At 48.9% G+C, this 19,668-nt stretch overlaps 1 protein-coding gene across 2 annotated transcripts; it reads right to left on the bottom strand.

Annotated features, from left to right (window-relative positions):
• Nucleotides 1–1,285: 1,285 nt before the first annotated feature.
• On the bottom strand, nt 1,286–19,106 carry LOC138432585 (clusterin-like). Of its 2 annotated transcripts, none has more exons than XM_069573980.1 (6): nt 18,776–19,106; nt 13,859–14,003; nt 8,658–9,066; nt 6,919–7,020; nt 2,640–2,843; nt 1,286–1,541 (listed from the first exon to the last, which is right to left on the bottom strand). In XM_069573980.1, exons 3-6 carry the CDS (start codon nt 8,995–8,997, stop codon nt 1,525–1,527), a joined length of 663 nt encoding a protein of 220 aa, XP_069430081.1. In that variant the 5' UTR covers nt 8,998–9,066; nt 13,859–14,003; nt 18,776–19,106; the 3' UTR covers nt 1,286–1,524. The 2 variants fall into 2 exon arrangements, with proteins under 2 accessions (XP_069430081.1, XP_069430080.1); XM_069573979.1 differs by having other exon boundaries at nt 8,658–9,260; nt 18,776–19,046.
• Nucleotides 19,107–19,668: the final 562 nt, after the last annotated feature.

The following is a 19,668-nucleotide window of genomic DNA, read 5'->3' as shown; positions in this document are numbered from 1 at the left end:
GGCGAAATTTTTTTAATTTATTTTTTAATTGAAGGATAATTGCTTTACAAAATTTTGTTATTTTTATCTCAAACCTCAACATGAATCAGCCATAGGTATACATATATCCCCTCTCTTCTGAACCTCCCCCCATCTCCCTCCCCATCCCACCCCTCTAATGTTGAAACAGAGCTCCTGTTTGAGTTTCCTGAGCCATACAGCAAATTCCCATTGGCTATCTGTTTTACACATGGTAATGTAAGCTTCCACGTTACTCTTTCCATACATCTCACCCTCTCCTGTTTATCCTAACCCAGGAACTGAACTAGTGTCTCCTGCATTGCAGGTGGATTCTCTACCACTGAGTCACCTGAGAAGCCCGGAGGGGTGAATAGTTATCAAGAAAAACCCAGGCAGAGGAGAAATTCTTAAGGTTGGGGGCCAGATATAAACGTAGTATAGAACAGACAGTAAACAAGCAATGCCACAGTCAAGAACGTTTCACAGGGATTCTAAGCTCTCACAACTAAAAGAAAATTACCTCGTTTTGTTTTTTGGGGAGGAGTACATTTTCCAGAAAGAAAATATCAATTATGTATCAAAATAACCAGTATGCCTTATTTTTACCCTTACACACCCTAATTTTCAATGTATTCCTTCGGGAGATCATCCTCACCCCGATCATAGTATGTATCCACTTTATAAGAAAATGGAAACGGTTCGTTTTTCAGAAACATGCTTTAGCTGGCTGCTGGGCACGTCTCTTCCTAAAAGCAGGAAATCCTTGAACTGGACCAGCTTCATCATCCCATTCCTTTTATTCTCAACTACTTGAGATTATACCATCTTAGCCATTGGTTTTTCTTTTCTTTTTCCCATATTCAAATGAAGACATTCGGGGGTTAAAACAAACAAAACAAGCAGCCTAAGGAGGACACACCAGGACTTCCCTGGTCGTCCAGACGTTAAGACGCCACACTTCCAATGCCAAGAGTGTGGGTTGGATCCCTAGTCAGTGAACTAAAAGGGGCTTCCCTGGTGGCTCAGGGGTAAGGAACCCAGCTGCCAATGCAGATGTGGGTTTGATCCCTGGGTCAGGAAGATCCCCAGGAGCAGGGAATGGTTACTCACTCCAATATTCTCACCTGGAGAATTCCATGGACAGAGGAGCCTGGTGGGCTACAGTCCATAGGTCATAATAGAGGTCAATAGAGACTGAGCGACTAATCAACAACAATAGTGAACTAAGATCCCACATGCCTCAGGGCGCAGCCAAAAAAATTTAAAAAAAAGACACAGCAAAACATTCAGATTACAAGGCGGTTTATTGAGTTAGGGGCATGTGAGCAAGTTCCTCCGGTGATCAGCAAACGCAGGCATCAGTGCGTTTCAGAGGAGTTCAGAGGAAAGAGGGGCTGGTGGCGTCAGGAGGGCCTCGAGCCCAGGGCCTGGTCACCTGGTGATGTGCAGAACTCTCTAGAGGGGCCTGAAGCTCATCTCAGGGGCAAGTGGGTTCAGATGCCCCCATACTTAGAAAAGCAACTTTCACGCCTCACTCCTCCCTGAGAAAGAAACAGGGGAGGGGAAGGTGAGGGCTGATAATCACTGAGAAGCAGCAACCAACACTTTGATTCTCATCAACCCAGAAAGAACATCCTCCAAAGAAAGAAACAAATTCCTAGTAGCTTCCCAACTTCCTGCGTGGGCTCTGGCTGTAGCTCCAGTGACGCCTCTGCCCTGTGTTTTGGACCCCCAAGGAGCTGTTCGCCCCAGAGGGCCCGAGGTGGCAGTATTGCTGCAGCGCTTTTTCCACCACGTTTTCCATAAAGTTAGGACTGGGGACTTCCTGCAGGACCATCACAGTGATGGGGAAGGGGTTGAAGAGCTTCACAACCACCTTGGTGAGGCCAGACGGAATTCTGGGGTCAGAGCTGTGGGGATTCAATTGGAAGGAGAAAAAGTAACAAGGAGGTGGGGAAGATGGTCAACCCAGACTCAGCTGGCAACTAAAGTAAGGCTTCATTCGAATCTGTGGACCCCTTTGCTTTTCCCTAACCTCCACAACTAGACAACTTGGTGAACAGAAACGCCCTCAGAGACACTACTTTTTTGGGGTAAATGCCTTCCACAAAGGACCAGCCCAGGGGGAGCCCCCCCAAGTAAAACATGGTTTCCGAGCTGCCATGCTTCCTTTGGGCAGCAACAAGCCAGGCAGTGGTAGAAGAGGAATCAGGGAGAGAAAAAGAAACGTTTCCTGGTACTAGAGAGATGCTGCTTATCACTGGAGGAGAACAATGGATCAATTCATGAGGCATCCTACATGGCACAGGGCAGCTCTCCGGAAAGAGAGCTCTGCAGCCAGGCAGACAGGTTCAAACACCTAGGTGATCACCCCTCAGGTAGGAGATGCTGGGGAAGCTGTTGAACCTCGCCACTTCCTCACCCATAAAATAGGATTGTGACACTCGGCCTCATCAGGCAATGAGGTCTCTGTGCACCGCTGCACCTGAGTGTTTGCTTCCTGCAGTAGGACAAGTGCTCCATCAAAGCAGACATGCCCCTGTGAGCATCTTGATCCTGTTTCACCCCCGGGGGAGGAACACGTGACCGCCAGGCTGCACCGCGAGTGCAGCTGCCATGTGTGGCCAGCACGGACTAACCGTGGAGACCTGCAGATGGTACTGGTCGTTGTTCTGCATGAGGTGGGCCAGCTGGGACACCCAGGTGAACTGCTCGATCAGCTGCTTGAGCAGGGCCGACGTGTCGAGCATCTTCTGCTGGTAGGACTGGAGCAGCTGGTCGCACAGCCTGCTGAACTTCTCCACCAGCTGCAGGGACTCGTTCAGCTGCTGGCACAGCAGCGTCTGAGTCGGGATGTTGGCAGAACAGTCCGCCCAGAGATGGAAAGAACACAAACAAATGACAGAAATGTGAAGGGAGAGCTCAACAGGGATGAAGACAAATGGCAGTCGGGTCACACAGCCAGTACCTAAGGCAGAGCTACTCTGAGCGCTGTCTTTCCACCGTGTGTTCACTGTCAGCCCAAGACAAAGCAGAGAGCTCGTCCTGAGTGGGAATCAGCACATACTATCTTCATCAAAAGAGTCTTGCTCTGGGAGACAGTGTCAGCTGAAGTAAATTGTTTCAGTAACATCACTGATTTCTCTTTGGGTGCAAGATCCTGCCTCCCTGGAGATTGGCAAGGAGGGACATTGTCCACATCTCAAGAAGCATGGACTTCAGGGCTCCGTGTGCAAAGACTAGGAGCTCCTCTTTGCTGTCCCTGTCCCCCCAGGAGTCATTTCCAGAAACGGTGGACATTGCCTGTGGCTGCCATTTGTGTGGTACCGCTATGCCCCAGGCATCACCGAACACGCTGTGTAGTGGTAATCTCTAATAGTCTGATATATTCTGACGTCCAACAATGAAACTGAGGAGCACAGAGCTAAATCATTTGCCTAAAGTCACAGGATGAATTATTTGGCAGGTCAGGATGGTGAACTCAAGGCTTTAACTCCTAAACTTGGGCTCTTCCTATTGAGTCTGTGGCTCTGCAAAGTTCTCCAAGTTTGCCTGTATCTACAGAGTTGGAAATTCTGGCCCCAAGAACCTGGCTAGCAGAAGAGCCAGCCAGGATCCTCAGACCACAAACACACAGGAAGTGTGGGGGTCCAGGTTTGCCCATCTGCCCAGTGTGGCTGGCTGCCAAGCTCACCAGAGAGTAGGGAAGTTCATTGCTTTTGGTCCCCCCACCCCACCACCCCAGCCACTGCAAGTGGTCAGGTAGACAAGGGTTGGAAACAATGCACTCTCTCTTTAAAAACTACTGTTTTTCTCTCCCTTAACTGTTGAAAAATATCCCCAAAAGAGCACATGAAACTCAAGCAAGTCAGGGAAAAGGAGGAGTTCTATGCACGCTTCATCATGCTGGTTGTAATCATTTCTATTGGTTTAGGTTTAATCACTAAGTCGTGTGAAACTCTTTTCAACCTCATGGACTGTAGCCCACCAGGTTCCTCTGTCCATGGGATTCTCCAGGCAAGAATAGTGGAGTGAATTGCCATGCCCTTCTCCAGGGCATCTTCCTGACCCAGGAATAGAACCGGGGTCTCCTGCATTGCAGGCAGATTCTTTACTGACTGAGCTATGAGGGAAGCCCTTTAATCATTTCTATTAAATTAAAATAAAACATCAGGTGGAGCAAGACATAGAATTATGAACAATAACCTGGGTTGAAAAATATGTACAATGACTAACCTTAACTCTTTGTGCCAGAGAGTCATTGAAAATAAGGACAGTCATTGAGAACCAGGATGAAGTCTAGAGCAGTGGCTCTCACCTGGGACAGTGCTGTCCCCATGGATATTTGACAAGGTCTGAAAACACTTTTGGTTGTCACAGCTGGCAGGGTAGGGGATGGGAGGTTACTGGAGGCCAGAGATGCTGTGAAACACCTTACAGTGCCCAGGGCAGCCCCCATCACAAAGAATGATCTGGTCCAGGGGCTTCCCTGGTGGTCCAGTTGTTGAGAATCTGCCTTGCAATGCAGGGTCATGGGTTTGATCTCTGGTTGGGGAACTAGGATCCCACATTGCATGCTGCAACAACTGAACCCACCCACTGCAATACATGACACAATGAGGGTCATGCATGCCACAGCTAGAGCCTAAGCAGCCAAATACATAAATAAAATTTTTTTAATAAATATTTAAAAAATTATGAAACCTATCATAAAAAAGAGAATGATCTGGTCCAAAATGCCAGGAGAATGGAAATTGCAAAAGTTCAGTCTGGAGGTCCCAGGCAGCACACGCTCCAAAGGTTGCAAGCACCTTAGATAAGAAGGCATAAATCTTCCTCAGTGCAGAAAAGAAAACCAGTGTTTCAGGAAGTTGTGATCAGTGACCGTTAAGATCAGTACCAGGGGCACCGATCTGAGCTTGGGCACCGGTAGGTCTCTTCTCCTGGCCCTAAGGTGACTTTCTCGCTGCGAGGCACTGTGCGATTTACGGCTTTCTAGCTGTGATATTTTATGGGCTAAACCCAAGAGCGTGCTTGTAGACTCACCTTACTTCTTCACAGATCAGCCTCATATAGCACTTATACTTTTGCAGTGGCTTCTAAAATCACAGCACTGAGATTAGGAATATTTAACCAGACTCTGAAGGCCTGCCCAGGCACCCAAAAGAATTAAGTAACAGCAAAGCCACAGGATCGATCCACTTGTTGGAGTGGTAGTGGGGGGCTATTAACTCTTTCCTTCTGAGCATAAACTTTTGTGAGCCAGGAAGTGTGTCTCTGCTTTTATAGCTGTTACCTCCAAGTAGGAAGAATTCAGTTCCCCCGATAAAACAGAGAGCAACAGCAGAAGAGAGCTATTTCCTTTGCCTCGGGGACCAACCAACCACAGGGAAGGTGGCCAGGAAGTGAAGGTATCACAAAGTGAGACCTGTATGTTCAGGGCAGAGAACACAGCAGCACTGGTGGGGAACACACTCCAGGCACCCCACAGGAGGGATGGCCTGTAATCCTGAGCAGGTCACTGGACCTTCTCTAACTCAGTCTCCTCTGTAAGACAGGCAGCCACCCCAGTTATCCAAGGGAGAAGGGTAAATATGAAGTGTTTAGAAGAAGAGTGTTCAGTAACAAACATTTGGCAAGAGTTTAACAGAGTCCACACTGTCGAAGGGTTTCCTCAATGGCTCAGTGGTGAAGAATCCGCCTGCCAATGCAGGAGACTCGAATTCAATCCCTGGGTCGGGAAGATCCCTTGGAGTAGGAAATGGCAACCCACTGCAGTATTCTTGTCTTGGAAATCCCATGGACAGAGGAGCCTGGTGGGCTATATAGTCTACAGGGCTGCAAAGAGATGGACACGACTTAGTGACAAAACAACAGTAACAGCAACATACTGTCTAAATTTTCATCATCTGCAGCCAAAAATGAGGATGTCTACTGGGTTTAGCCCTTGGGGACAGACTAACTGGAGGAAGTCACAAGATGACAGCTTTTTAGAAAGCACAGCTGCCTCTCCTATCGTCAGCCTGTTAACCATGTACTGATGCAATAAGTATTGGGTTGGCCATAAAGCTCTTGAGGTTTTTCCACAAAATGTTATGGAAAAACCTGAATAAACTTTCTGGCCAACCCGATACTTTGTATTCTGTCTCCCAACTTTGGGGACAACTCTGCATCTTCAAAGATGCTTACTCCTTGGAAGAAAAGTTATGACCAACCTAGAGAGTATATTCAAAAGCAGAGACATTACTTTGCTGACTAAGGTCCGTCTAGTCAAGGCTATGGTTTTTCCAGTAGTCATGTATGGATGCTAGAGTTGGACTGTGAAGAAAGCTGAGCGCCGAAGAATTGATGCTTTTGAACTGTGGTGTTGGAGAAGACTCTTGAGAGTCCCTTGGACTGCAAGGAGATCCAACCAGTCCATTCTGAAGGAGATCAGCCCTGGGATTTCTTTGGAAGCAATGATGCTAAATCTGAAGCTCCAGTACTTTGGCCACCTCATGCGAAGAGTTGACTCATTGGAAAAGACTCTGATGCTGGGAGGGATTGGGGGCAGGAGGAGAAGGGGACGACAGAGGATGAGATGGCTGGATGGCATCACAGACTCGATGGACATGAGTCTGAGTGAACTCCGGGAGATGGTGATGGACAGGGAGGCCTGGCGTGCTGCGATTCATGGGGTCGCAAAGAGTCGGACACGACTGAGTGACTGAACTGAACTGAACTGAACTGCATCTTGACCCTTGACCCCAGAGGGGGATCCAGGCAGAACCAAGCAAAGGACCCCTGTCCCACCAAGAGCTACAACTGGAAGGTAGCAGAGTTGGCATTTGAACTCCCATCCACTTGATGCCCTAAAGGCAGCCTCAGTGAGGTGCTGGGAGCCTGAGGACATAGGAGACCAGAGGGTCTCCGACTCACCCACTTCCAAGATCTCCTGGCACTTCGTGCACTGGCCCTTCATCCACAGGCATCTTGTGGAGTTGTAGCTAATCTCCTTGCACACGGTGCGGTCATTGTTTTCTGAGGACACACAAGGGAAGTCACACAGAGCAACATGGGCCGCCCCATCTCTCTGAGCCCTTCCATACCACTGTCTGGCCCTTTGAGATGGTTCTGCAGGCAGAGCAGGTTGGCATCTGGCTGTCTGCCTGCAGAAAGACACAGGCTTGGGTCAGCAGTGGTACTCCCTGCAGCAGGACCAGGAGGTGGTTCCTGGGGCCCCCTGAGCTGGGTATGGCCTCCCTCTCACCACTTCCACCTGTTGACACCTCTCCCACCTCCACATTTTCCGAGCTGTCCATACTTCTCTTTGGTATTATAACCTGTTTTGCTTTGCATTCTGTCTGGCTCATTTCTCTCCCTCTGGCCAGGCAGCAAGCCCCTTGAAGGCAGGAGTAAGATTCACCTTGGAACCTCCTTATAACACAGGGCACCCCTTGCCCCGACCTTACGATATGCAGTAAATGCTTATTCAAGTCAATTTGTTGTTTAGCCGCTAAGTCATGTCTGACTCTTCTGTGACCCCATGGACTGTAGCCCGCCAGACTCCTCTGTCCATGGGATTTCCCAGGCAAGAATACTGGAGTGGGTTGCCATTTGCTTATCCAGGGGATCTTCCTGACCCAGGGATTGAACCCATGTCTCCTGCACTAGAAGGTGGGTTCTTCACCACTGAGCCACCAGGGAGGCCCATTCAAGCCAATACGCTCCTGTATTTCCAATCCATTACAAGCCAAACCCCAGTGCCAGTCAAACTGTAGCATTTAGGAGATTGGGTTGGCCAACCAGTGTCTATTGATTCACTGAAAGAAGACACTTCTAAAAGTTTTGGCTTTTCATGTCCATGTTAGAGTTCATTCATTCAAAAGATACTGTGTGTCCATTCTCTACCAGATCCTAAGGTTATAGCCACGAACAGCTCTCTTAACTGTACAATGAGCTGATTATACAATTCATTGCCAGTATAAGCATGGTGTCCACATAAAGCCACCTGAGTTCCCAAAACAAAGGGATCTAGTTTTCAAGAGCAGTGGTCTGCAACTTTTTTGGAGCAAGGGATCAGTTTTGTGGAAGACAATTTTTTCCATGGACCGAGGGGTAGGGGAGGGGGTGTCAGGATGATGCAAGAACATTCCATTTATTGTGCACTTTATGTCTGTTATTATTACACCAGCTGCATCTCAGATCAACAGGCAATAGATCCTAGAGGTTGGGGATGCCTGCTCTAGAGGAAATAGGGTCATGCCCACCAATTTTTGGAAGGACCTGGAAAACTCAAAAGAACACTGGTTCCAAGTCCTGTAGGGCTAGATTTGACCAGCCCAAATCCTGGTTTGGATCTTCCCAAACCAGGGATCAAACCCACACCTCCTGCATTGCAGGTGGATTCTTTACCGCTGAACCACCACGGAAGTCCGTGAACCTCTGGGAATGCTCCTACACTCTCCATCAAAGGGGATGGTAGCCCCCTCCCCAGGTTGCTAGTGGGGGTTCAGATGGCATAGGCCAAGTCCTGGGCACAGATATGAGAATCTAATGCTCCCTACCTCCACAATCCCTTAGCTCCTTAGTTATTTGTACTTTTCTTTAGCATCACAGCCCATTTGACTGGGTTAAGCATCTCAGTGAACCATGAGTTCTCACCCCCTCCTTCTCACCTCCTGCGAATTCCACCATGGGGAAGTGGTAGGGAGTCCTGTGCAGGTGGGCATCCATGGCCTGCTGGGCCTGGTGGATCATATTGTAGAAGGGCTGAAACACATCATGAAAGTTGAGGGGTTCCAACACAGGGAAAGGCAAGTTCCAGGGAAAGCAGGATTTGGGATTAAAGAAGAGTGACCCCCTGGGGAATGAGCTGAAGGGGGAGTAGTACTGAGTGTCCTGGGGCCTCTGGGGAAAGAACCGGTCCTGGAAGAGTTCATCCATGGTGTTGGATGCCCGGTTGAAGCTGTCCTCCATGACGTCCATCACATGGCTCTGCTGCCGGTCATTCTCCATCAGGGAGTCAATGCGATCACCATTGATCCAGAAGTAGAAGGGGGAGCTCTGGTTCAGGAAATCCTCAAGCTGTGACAGGAGATGGAGGATAATCAGAGGTGCCTCCCTTGTCAAGATGAGCCAGGCCTGTCCCGGCTGCACCTGGGACATCTAGGAGTCCCAGCAGGGGGTAGAAAGCCTGGCTGGGAATGGCTCCCCATCTCTGAAATGTCCAGCCCAGCCCCTTCCAATCTACTGACTCCAATGTGGAGGAGCAGGAAGACCTGTAAGACCAAGAAAGTCACAAGACCCACCAGGTGAGACTAGTCTGCTGTCCTCTTTGACCGCCTCCCCAATCAACCAAGTGCAAACTGACAGGACTCTGGGGAAGGGCAAAATTCATGAGTCCTAATTGAGCAAGGCCTATAGGGGAGTGTAGATGGATACTGGAAATTGAAGTTGCTCAGTCATGTCTGACTCTTTGCAATCCCATGAACTGTAGCCTACCAGGTTCCTCTGTCCATGGGATCTTCCAGGCAAGAATACTGGAGTGGGTTGCCATTTCCTTCTCCAGGAGATCTTCCTGACCCAGGGATTGAACCCAGGTCTCTTACATTGTAGGCAGATGCTTTACCGTCTGAGCCACCAGGGAAGTCCAGATGGATATTAACATGCTGCTGCTGCTGCTAAGTCACTTCAGTCGTGTCCAACTCTGTAAGACCCCATAGACAGCAGCCCACCAGGTTCCCCGTCCCTGGGATTCTCCAGGCAAGAACACTGGAGTGGGTTGCGATTTCCTTCTCCAAATTAACATACTAAAAATTCTTAATTCCTTTTGCTAAAGTGGACACAGGGCTCTGTCCTACCGTGGAGCCATTTGTTACCTTATGCAGCTAAGAATTGCTGGATGAGAGTCTTCTAAGATGGTAAATACCTGACACAGGTGCTTTTCACCATCCCACATTACTGCACTCATAGCAGACATTACCAATAGATCACAACACTCTGGGCTCCAATGCAGCCAGAACTAATCAGTTGCAAATGGCCTGTGAAATGAAGCTGTGATACTGTGATTTATCATAAGAAATATATATATGGTCTGGTTCCTGACAAGGAGGTCCTAAATCTTTTGGAATTTCCCATGATAAGAGCAATCAAGGTGTCTTTGTTATGTTAGGAAAGTAACTTTTTGAAAGTAACTAAGGATGGGGGCTGATTGCTGGGAGAGCCAACTACATGATTAAAGGGTTAGACCTTTCAGCCCCAGCCCCTGATTTCTAGAGAGGGGAGAGGGGCTGGAAATTAAATCAATGACCAATGGCCAAGGATTTAATCAATTGTGCCTGTGTAACAAAGCCTCTGTGAAATCTGAAAGGATGGGCTTGGGAAGCTTCTGGGTTGATGAACATATGCACCAATGAGACACAAGAGACTGCTGACTCAGAGAGGACAGGAAGGCTCCCCACCCCTCCCATCCCTATCTCTGGCGTCTCTTCCATCTAGCTGTTCCTGACTTATACCCTTTTATTTTTATTACTTTTTATAATGGATGACCAATGGGCTAGTCATCCATTGGTGGCTTTTCAAAAAATGATTTTACTTATTTTTGATTTTTAAACTTTATCTCTGGTTGTGTCAGGCCTTAGTTGTGTCACGTGGGACCTTTCATTGTGGTACACGGGCTTAACTGCCCTGTGGCATTTAGGATCCTAGTTCCCAACCAGGGTTCGAACTCATGTTCCCTGCACTGCAAGGTAGATACTTAACCACTGGACTACCGGGGAAGTCACCCAACTTATATCCTTTTATAATAAATTGATTATCCAGTATGTAAAATGTTTTCCAGGTTCTGTGGGCTTCTTGAATAAATTAATTGAACTCAAGGGGGCAATCCACTTGCAGTGTAGGAGATAATATGGGTTTGATGCCTGGGTCAGGAAGATCCCTGGGAGAAAGAAATGGCAACTTACTCCAGTATTCTTGCCTGGGAAGTCCCATGGACAGAGGAGCCTGTCAGGCTACAGTCCATGGGGTTGGAAAGAGTTGGACACGACTTAGTGACTCAACAATAAAAGGAAGCGGTCATGGAACACTCTAATCTACAGCCAGCCAGTCAGAAGCACAGGTGAGCACCTGGACTCATGACTGGCGGTTGAAGTCGGGGGTGGGCGTGGCGGGGCAGACTTGTGGGACTGAGCCCTGAAGCTGCGGGGTCTGACGCTGTCTCTAGGTAGATGGGGTTCAACTTGAGTTGAACTGCAGGGCACCCGGCTGGTGTGGGAGAACCCCTTGGTAGGGAAAGCCCCACCCTTGGAACTCAATGCAGAATCAAAGAAGCATATTCAGTTCTCATTCCCCTGCCTGAGCCATGCTGTACTGAAGGGCCGGGGCCCCTTCACCCGGTGGCCAGCCAGTCCTGAGCTGCTGCTGCACACACGAGCATAGAACTTCACGCAGGTCTGTTGCAGGCAGGGCTTACACTCGTCCCAGAGGGCCATCATGGTCTCATTGCACACCTCCTGGGATGCCTTCAGCTTGGTTTCGGAATCCCTGGTGTCATTCAGGGCATTCCGGGGGATGACACAGGCTGGCTTAGCCACAGAAACCATGGGCTTCCCCCTCCCGAAGCAGGCATGGGTGCCCACCCCCAACTCTGCCCAACCTGGGCAGAGGGGGTGCTTATTTCCATCCCGCTCTGGCTCACAGGTCCCACATTTGCCACCAGGATGTCCCTTCTCATCTGGTTTTAAACATCCTCCCATCTTCATCCTGCTCGTTGGTCCTTTCTGGCCACTAGAGCCCGTCTAGACATCTTTCTCTGATGCCGCACCTACTGTCTTTACCCCGAGACTTCCCCCTTCTCACTAAATACCCCACTTTCTACTCTCAACTTCAGGAATTTAAATGTCATCTTCCAAAGCTTCCTTGAATCTTATTTTTCTATGGCAACCACAGTCTGCAGCATGCCATGGGAATAGGTAAGTTTCTGAAATCAAAATCACACCTTCTACCAAAAGTCTCTAACATGACCATGACATTTGATCCAGGAATTCTGCAAGAATCTATCCCAAGGAATCCCTGCAATCAAGGAAAAATCTGTATGCCTGAAGATATTTTTTACAAGATTCATGAATGGCAAAAAAAAAAAAATGGAGTTAACTCAGATGTTCAAAACTAGGGGACAAGTTAAGGAAACAGTTGTACCTACAAATTGTAGCAAGGACAACATTACCAAGGATGTTTGTAATAAGTGTTAAATATTACAATAAGCATTTCTCATGTTAAAAAATTCATGAGTTTGAGTACAGCCACTGTCCAAAAAGTATAGAAGAGAAAAAGTAGTAAGAAATAGATCAAACTTAGGTACCCTTAGATACCTAAGGAATCGTCCTAAAGTAAAAGGATTATGGAAAAACTTTTCTTCTGCTTTTCTACATTAAAATCTTGAAAAATAACTGTTTTATTCTTCAAAGAATTAAGTAGACCATTTATACCCCCAGATGAAGCTGCACTAGGAATGTCTGGCCAGGAGGAGCCATGTGAAATCTCCTGCTCCATGTCCCCTGTCCCCTGGTCTGTGTCCACTGCCTCTTGCTCCCAAATGGGGAAGGCTACCACACCTTCTATGAGGCCAATTCACAGGCAATTCTTTTCTTTCCGGTTCTCATATTTCTCAACGGAGTTGTCATGGAGTCTTTTTCCAAACATGATGTGCTTTATAGAACCTGGATTGTCAAATATCAAATTCCAGTGAGAAACACAAATATTCAAGAACAAGACTTGCCACTTCTCAGTGGACTCTAGGAGGTTTCTCATAGCATGGCAGGAATTTCTACTCACGCCAAGAAAGGGCATTAAGTTTCAGAGAAAGTTAGAGCTGCACCCAGGCCAACATTTCTGCAAGTGGCTACCATGAAATTGTGCTACAAGCTATCAGGAAAAAAAATAAATGGATTTCCTGGTCAATTGGATTTGGAAAGCACTTGGGTTAAATGAAGTTACATGTGTTTCTTTACTGCAGAACTTCTCTGAGTCTATAATGATTTCACCCCACACATTAGAGACCATTGGCTCCATCTCAGCATCTCTGTCATTAGGGGTAGGGTAGCAATCAGAGTAGAATTTGAGGATACTGTGACAAAGACTATTGATTTTTTAAATAAGCTGGGCTTCCCGGGTGGCGGTAGTGGTAAGAACATGCCTGCCAGGGCAAGAGACATTTAAGAGACGTGGGTTTGATCCCTGGATCAGAAAGATCCCCTGGAAGAGCAAATGGCCACCTGCTCCAGTATTCTTGCCTGGAGAATCCCATGGACAGAGGAGCCTGGCGGGCTACAGCCCATGGGGTCTCAAAGAGTTGGACAAAACTGAGGGACTGAGCACAGCACAAATAAGCTGTTTGTTGAATGACTGGTTTAGTTGTGTATGTTCACTGTTGATTTAGGTGTCTCTTTACAAAGTAGTCCAGAACTCAGATGTGGGCAATACAGTGTGTGCCTGCTATACCCCCAAAGGTATTACCCACACTAGATAAGCTTCCTGAAGGTAGGGTGCCATCCCCCTTCTAACCCGTGACAGTGACAGACCCTACCCAAAGCCGATGTTGGAGCTTGCACACAATCCGGGTTTAGAAAAATCTATTGAAATGAATCTGGCAGCAGGCTTATAAGGAAACCAGATCCAAAATCTCACCTCTTGAAGCTTTCAAAAGCGAATAAACCTTCCCTATTTGTTAACCACAGCCCCTGGTATCAGATGACACAGTGGGAAAGGAAGGAGGGCAGGTCACCATGGCAACCTGGCAGGGCACCTGGAAGAGCAAGGGCCACTCCCTCCCTCCAGCACAGAGGATCAAGGTTGGGGCCACGGAGCTCTTCCTCACCGCTTTCCTCTTCTTGGCTTCCTCTAGGGAGCTGTGCAGTAATTTGCGCTCTTCGTTGGTTTGTTCTATGCCGGTCTTTGTTTCACCTCCTTGAGGGCATTTTTAACTTCTTTATTCACATACTTACTCCCCTCGGTGGACGTTTCTGCAGGAAAAGGGCAGAGAGGTGGATGATATGAACGGGTGGTGCTGGGAATACAATCCTGGAACCAGCTGAAAGGGTCAGAAAGTCCAGTGGATCTAGGGGCTGCCATAGCTGGGGTACCCCTGGCAAGCAGCCTTCAGGGTCCCAGCTTCACTCTGACACAGGTTCCATTCCAGGTTCCATTTCCAGGGCGCACTAAAGACCCAGGGCCTGAGAATCAATTACCCAGCTGCTCAGAAATGCAAACACTGGAGCAGACACACCCAGAGAAATAACCCAGTCTGCCCCTGGGGCTCTGGAGGAGCAGCCTAACTAACTGCAGAAGAAAATGTTCAAGGAAAAAAAAAATCCTGGAAGGATAATTTGATGTTTAAGCATCAAAATATAAAATAATATCCTTTTGGATACAGTCCTTTCTGGAATGCAGTTTAAGGAAACATCTGAACTTCGGTGGTCTTTGTTCCAATGCACGGTGTCAGGTGACGGGGACACCAAGCTGACTTAGTTACACCATTCCACAAGGAGACTGTGATCAGACACACCACATCGTTTGAAAAATACAATGAGACAATGTTACCAAAGTACGGAAAGTAATAGCCCAGGCTTCTCCAGTGCTTATCCTGGGCCAGGCACCATGCTGGATTTTATCTAAGATTTATCTAATGCATTTTATCATATGCATTTTTTTTAATTTTTAGTTTTTTATTTTTTAAATTTTAAAATCTTTAATTCTTACATGCATTCCCAAACATGAACCCCCCTCCCACCTCCCTCCCCTGAACATCTTTCTGGGTCATCCCCATGCACCAGCCCCAAGCATGCTGCATCCTGCGTCAGACATAGACTGGCGATTCAATTCACATGATAGTATACATGTTAGATTTATCTAAGACTCTCAACACCGCCTTCACCTCATTGCATAAATGAGGATGAAGAATCATAATGAGATCAAGATACTCACCCACAGTTATACAGCTGGGAGGGTGGAGATAGACTCCCACCCACCTCTGATCTCAACATTTGGGTTTCTAACTACTACCCCAGAGAGCTGGTCAGCTCACAGGACAAGAGTGGAGCAGAGGGAAGACAGGTGTCAGGAAGGACCTAGCAGAAGAGGGGAACCAAAAGCTAGGCTCCGAAGGATGACAAGCCCTCCTAATGAATGACATTTTCTCTTTCCTGAACCCAGGGCATTGGTTTTGTAGGTGGAAAGGTGGCAGACACAGGTAGTAAGCGTTATGGAAACTCAAGAGGGAAGTCCACAGAGGCCCCAATGGTCCAGGCTTCATGGAGCTTCATGGGGGGCTGTGTGGGTACTGGGCCAAGCTGACTGGGAACAGAGCAGCCAGATGAGATAAAAGATCCAGAAAGGGCTTGGGGTCACAGCACCATTCCCCAACCAAGCCTCAACACCTCCCGAAAGTGCTTTTAAAGGGCCTGAAGCAGTGACAGCCTCAGACCCTCTGAGCTGACACAGGGAAATAAATCCATTTATCATCCCCAGCGTGAGACTTGAGGCAGGAGGCATGGATGGAAGTAGAGTGAGGCGAGGAGGACAGTGGTCTTCAGGGAGTATAGAGAGGGAGGGGCAAGGCCAAAGGGACTGGTGGGTTGGGGGCACGGTGGGGGGAGCATGGAGGGGCAAGGAGACTCCCCAGAAGAAGTCCTGCTGGGAGCAGCGCTTCTCTGCTCCACCAGGTCCCTTTCACTTGGCTGTTCCCTCTAAGCCCACAGCAGGGCTTCTCCCAAGGTCCTCCCACCATCACTTGGCTGGCTGCCCTGAGCCCTGGACCAGCTGGTCTTACACAATGGATCCTTCCCCCAAAGCTAAAGTTGTTGCAAAACAAAAATCCTTCTCCCTGCATCCCTCTCCCACCCCGCACCCCTCCTCCTCACAACTGCTCATCTGAACTCACCCGCTTCACCCTAACAAGAATGGGAAGGGGCTCTCCCCTTCCTGAAACGATGCACACCCTGAAGCCATTCTCAGCTCCTCCACAGGTCCGCTGGAACCCTTGGGAGAAAAATGAATAAGGCAAGTCTCTCCTGAGACACAATTATTAAGGCAGCTGGGCTGTGGTCCCTGAGCAGCATGGGAGAGGAGAGTGGGTCACTGCCCTCCTCAGAGATGGTGGGTGGGCAGCTAAGCCAAGGTGCTATCTTAGGCCTGCCAGGCACTGCCCCTGCTGCTCACTGAGGCCTGAAACGCCTGGAGCAGGGACAGAGGCTTTGTCACGCCAGAGAGAAACACCTCTCCAGCAGAGCATTCCTCCCCCATAAGTGAAGGCTTTGTAGAAATCCATACCCCAGCCTTTGAAATAGGCTGTGACTGGAAGACAGGGCATTGGGTCCTGAAGAAAAGAAACACAGGGAAGCCAAAGGTAGGAGCACTGGATGAGGAGTCGGGAAACGCAGGGGTCAGTACAGGATCTCCCATCAGGAGCCTGGGGACCATGAGTGTCATGGAGCTGAGACCTGGGACAGGGACCTGTCTCCCACCCAATCACCTCAGAGGTAAGGCAGAACCCAGACACAGGCTGGGGCTCCCCAAGGCCTGCAACAAGCTGGTGGCAACCCCAGGATGAGAACCCAGCCCTCCCAACCCTCCAGCCCAGTGTTCTTTCCTTGTCACCAAGCCACTGATATCTAAGCCTCAGTTTCTCCATCTGTAAAATGGACGTAATACAGATCTCAGAGATGTGAATGTGTTCTGTAAACACAAGGGTCTTATGTCATCATTGCAAATTCTGACTCCTTCAAAAGTAGACGTAGGACCAATTGTGGGCACTGGCACAGTATCTTTTGGGGAAGTGGGAGGAGGTGGCACAGAGAGAAGGACAGAGGAAAGGAAGCAGGCACACAGAGGCCACTTGTGGTCCTTCCCTGCTGCTCCAGGTACTTTAAAGTACCTGGGAATTAGCCGGGAGTCTTGTTATCACACCAGATTCTGATTCCGAGACTGCTGTGCTAACAAGCTTGCAGATGATATTGATACTAGCCCAAGGGCAGTACCAGAACAGTGGCTGTGGGGCCAAATTGCCCTCCCTTTGCACTGACTCCCCTTCCCTCCCATCTCCAGACTAGGGCACCTGGTTGCCAACTGCTCTGATTAAACAGAGCATATTGAAAAGCAGAGACATTACTTTGCCAACAAAGGTCCGTCTAGTCAAGGCTGTGGTTTTTCCAGTGGTCATGTATAGATGTGAGAGTTGGACTGTGAAGAAAGCTGAGTGCCGAAGAATTGATGCTTTTGAACTGTGGTGTTGGAGAAGACTCTTGAGAGTCCCTTAGACTGCAAGGAGATCCAACCAGTCCATTCTACAGGAGATCAGCCCTGGGTGTTCTTTGGAAGGAATGACGCTAAAGCTGAAACTCCAGTACTTTGGCCACCTCGTACGAAGAGTTGACTCACTGGAAAAGACTCTGATGCTGGGAGGGATTGGAGGCAGGAGGAAAAGGGGACGACAGAGAATGAGATGGCTGGATGGCATCACCGACTCGATGGACGTGAGTTGGAGTGAACTCCGGGAGTTGGTGATGGACAGGGAGGCCTGGCGTGGTGCAATTCATGAGGTCGCAAAGAGTCGGACACGACTGAGCAACTGAATTGAACTGAACTGATTAAACAAGCCTCTCAAAAGCTCTCCTTTCCCCAAAGGAAGCCATGGGGAAGACACTGTCACGCAGACTAAGCTGCAGGGTTCAAAGCCCAAAGCCCAAGTTCCTCTCCTACTCCCTCCCCAAATATGGCAAACTCATCCAAAAAGAAAAACAAAACAATTCGCCTGTAATTCACACCCTCCAGAGGCAACCAGTAGCACTGTGGTCTCTTTCCTCTTTTCTGTGTATTTGCATACAATTGGATCCTATACATCCACTATCTTCAAATACACTCTAAAAGCACAGTTTTGCAGCTGTGTAATAGTCTCTTACCTGGTGTACCTTATTTTGCCATCCCACGTGGCTGATCATTTAAATTGTCTGTAATTTCCAACTATTATTATAACGAACTCTCAAAAGCATCCTGTTACAATACCAGCACTTACTCTTAAATTCCTGACCCCACTCTTAAATAGTAATAATCAGCTTCATTTTTCAATAGGTCCAGAAATTCTGAAAGGTCAAGACTTGGGTTCTAATCTCAATTCTGATACCTATTTTCTGGGTATCTTTAGAGATTTTTCTTTCTGTTTATCCTTCCAGATTTTCATTTGTAAGATGTGACAGTTTGAATCAGATGTCTGAAATCTGAGGAGGTTGCGCGACGTTTCTCTGATGTACTCTGGCGCATCTGAAATCTGAGGAGGTTGCGCGACGTTTCTCTGATGTACTCTGGCGCATCTGAAATCTGAGGAGGTTGCGCGACGTTTCTCTGATGTACTCTGGTGCATTAGGAAGCAGCTCTGCCACTCCAGCAGCAGCGTCAGTTCTCCAAATGTCAGTTTCCCCATCTTCACAAAAGTAGGTTCACTAACATCTACCCTGTTTACCCCACAGAACTGTGATTGGAGTTCATGAACAAAGGGGCTCCCGAGTCCCTGCCTGTGCGCCGACCCCACAATTTTCGGTCCCCAACTAGGTTCCTTGGCGATGGGGCTCCAGCCACCTCCCTTCCCTGGATCTTCCGACTCCACCCAAAGCACCCCCTGACAGCCCTGGGACTACCAGCGACCATCCTCTCCTCGCCTGGCGGCCCCCCACCCCCACCCCTACGCTCATCTTCCCGGCGGCGGGGGTCTGCGCAGGGGACTGGAAGGGTGGGGACATCTCACCCGTCAGCGCCGCCCACAAGCTTCTGGCGACCCCGCGTGCACTGCACGGTGAGGCTCCCGTGTTTACAGCGCTCCGCTGCGTGTACACCCACTTTGGGAATGGCTCCAAACCTGCAGGACGCCCGAAGAATGCCGTAGAAAGCACCGAGAGCTTTCCGGAAGCCGGCGCGGGAAGCGGTGCGGAGATGCGGGGGGGTGGGCATTTGGGGAGGTGGGTCAGGTGCAGCACCCCGCGGGGGCTTAGGAGGGGAGGCGTTCGGCACAGCAAAAGGCTCCGGTGGAGACAGACGCTGGGGTGCTGGGTCGCACCCAGGGCGCTCAGTGCTGGGGCACGGCGCCCCAGGAGGGGAGAGCCTGAGTTCACATGCACGGCGAGCGCCCAGCTCCGCAGGAGTGGAGGGATGCTCCGCGCCCCTGTCTGGTGCCCCCAAATAAAACCTCAGTTCCGCTGCGGGATTGAACTTTAATTTTTCAAATGTGCCACTCCTCCGGCTCCATATAACAGCATCAGAAATATCGGGGGTGTGATGGAGAGCGATGTTGTGATGCAACACAGAAAGTATGAAATGATGGCTTCCCAAACCACTACAGTGACCTGGTGGTCCCTTGGCAGACCTGCTAGGCTGCAGGAAACAGAAACAGGTTCTTAGGGATGAACAGAACATTCATTTAGAAGATTAGAAGGCCTCCCTGGCTTTGAGTCCCAGACTTGAAGTAAGTGTGGTCCACTTGAGACCCAGCCAAACCAGGTGGGCTTCATGAACACGGGACCCTGCTGCCCCATGCGTTGTTTGATGAGCTACTGTCCAAGTCTTGAAATTCTCAATAGTTTTTGAACAAGGGGCCCTGCGTTTTCATAGTGCATGGAGCCTCACAAATTATGCTGCTGATCC

The sequence above is a fragment of the Ovis canadensis genome, chromosome 2, assembly GCF_042477335.2.
Source record: "Ovis canadensis isolate MfBH-ARS-UI-01 breed Bighorn chromosome 2, ARS-UI_OviCan_v2, whole genome shotgun sequence".
Classification (NCBI taxonomy): domain Eukaryota; kingdom Metazoa; phylum Chordata; class Mammalia; order Artiodactyla; family Bovidae; genus Ovis; species Ovis canadensis.
The sequence above is the reverse complement of the archived record's forward strand: the minus strand, read 5'-3'. Positions and strand labels throughout refer to the sequence as shown.

Bases quoted from the DNA above. Each gene is read 5' to 3' on its own strand.
- LOC138432585 (XM_069573979.1), bottom strand. From the start codon at position 9,147: ATGTCCCAGGTGCAGCCGGGACAGGCCTGGCTCATCTTGACAAGGGAG. The intron at 7,021-8,657 runs GTGAGAAGGAGG...GTGTGTCCTCAG, and splicing joins CATGGTGGAATTCGCAGGAG to AAAACAATGACCGCACCGTG. The intron at 2,844-6,918 runs GTGAGTCGGAGA...ATCCCGACTCAG, and splicing joins CCAGGAGATCTTGGAAGTGG to ACGCTGCTGTGCCAGCAGCT.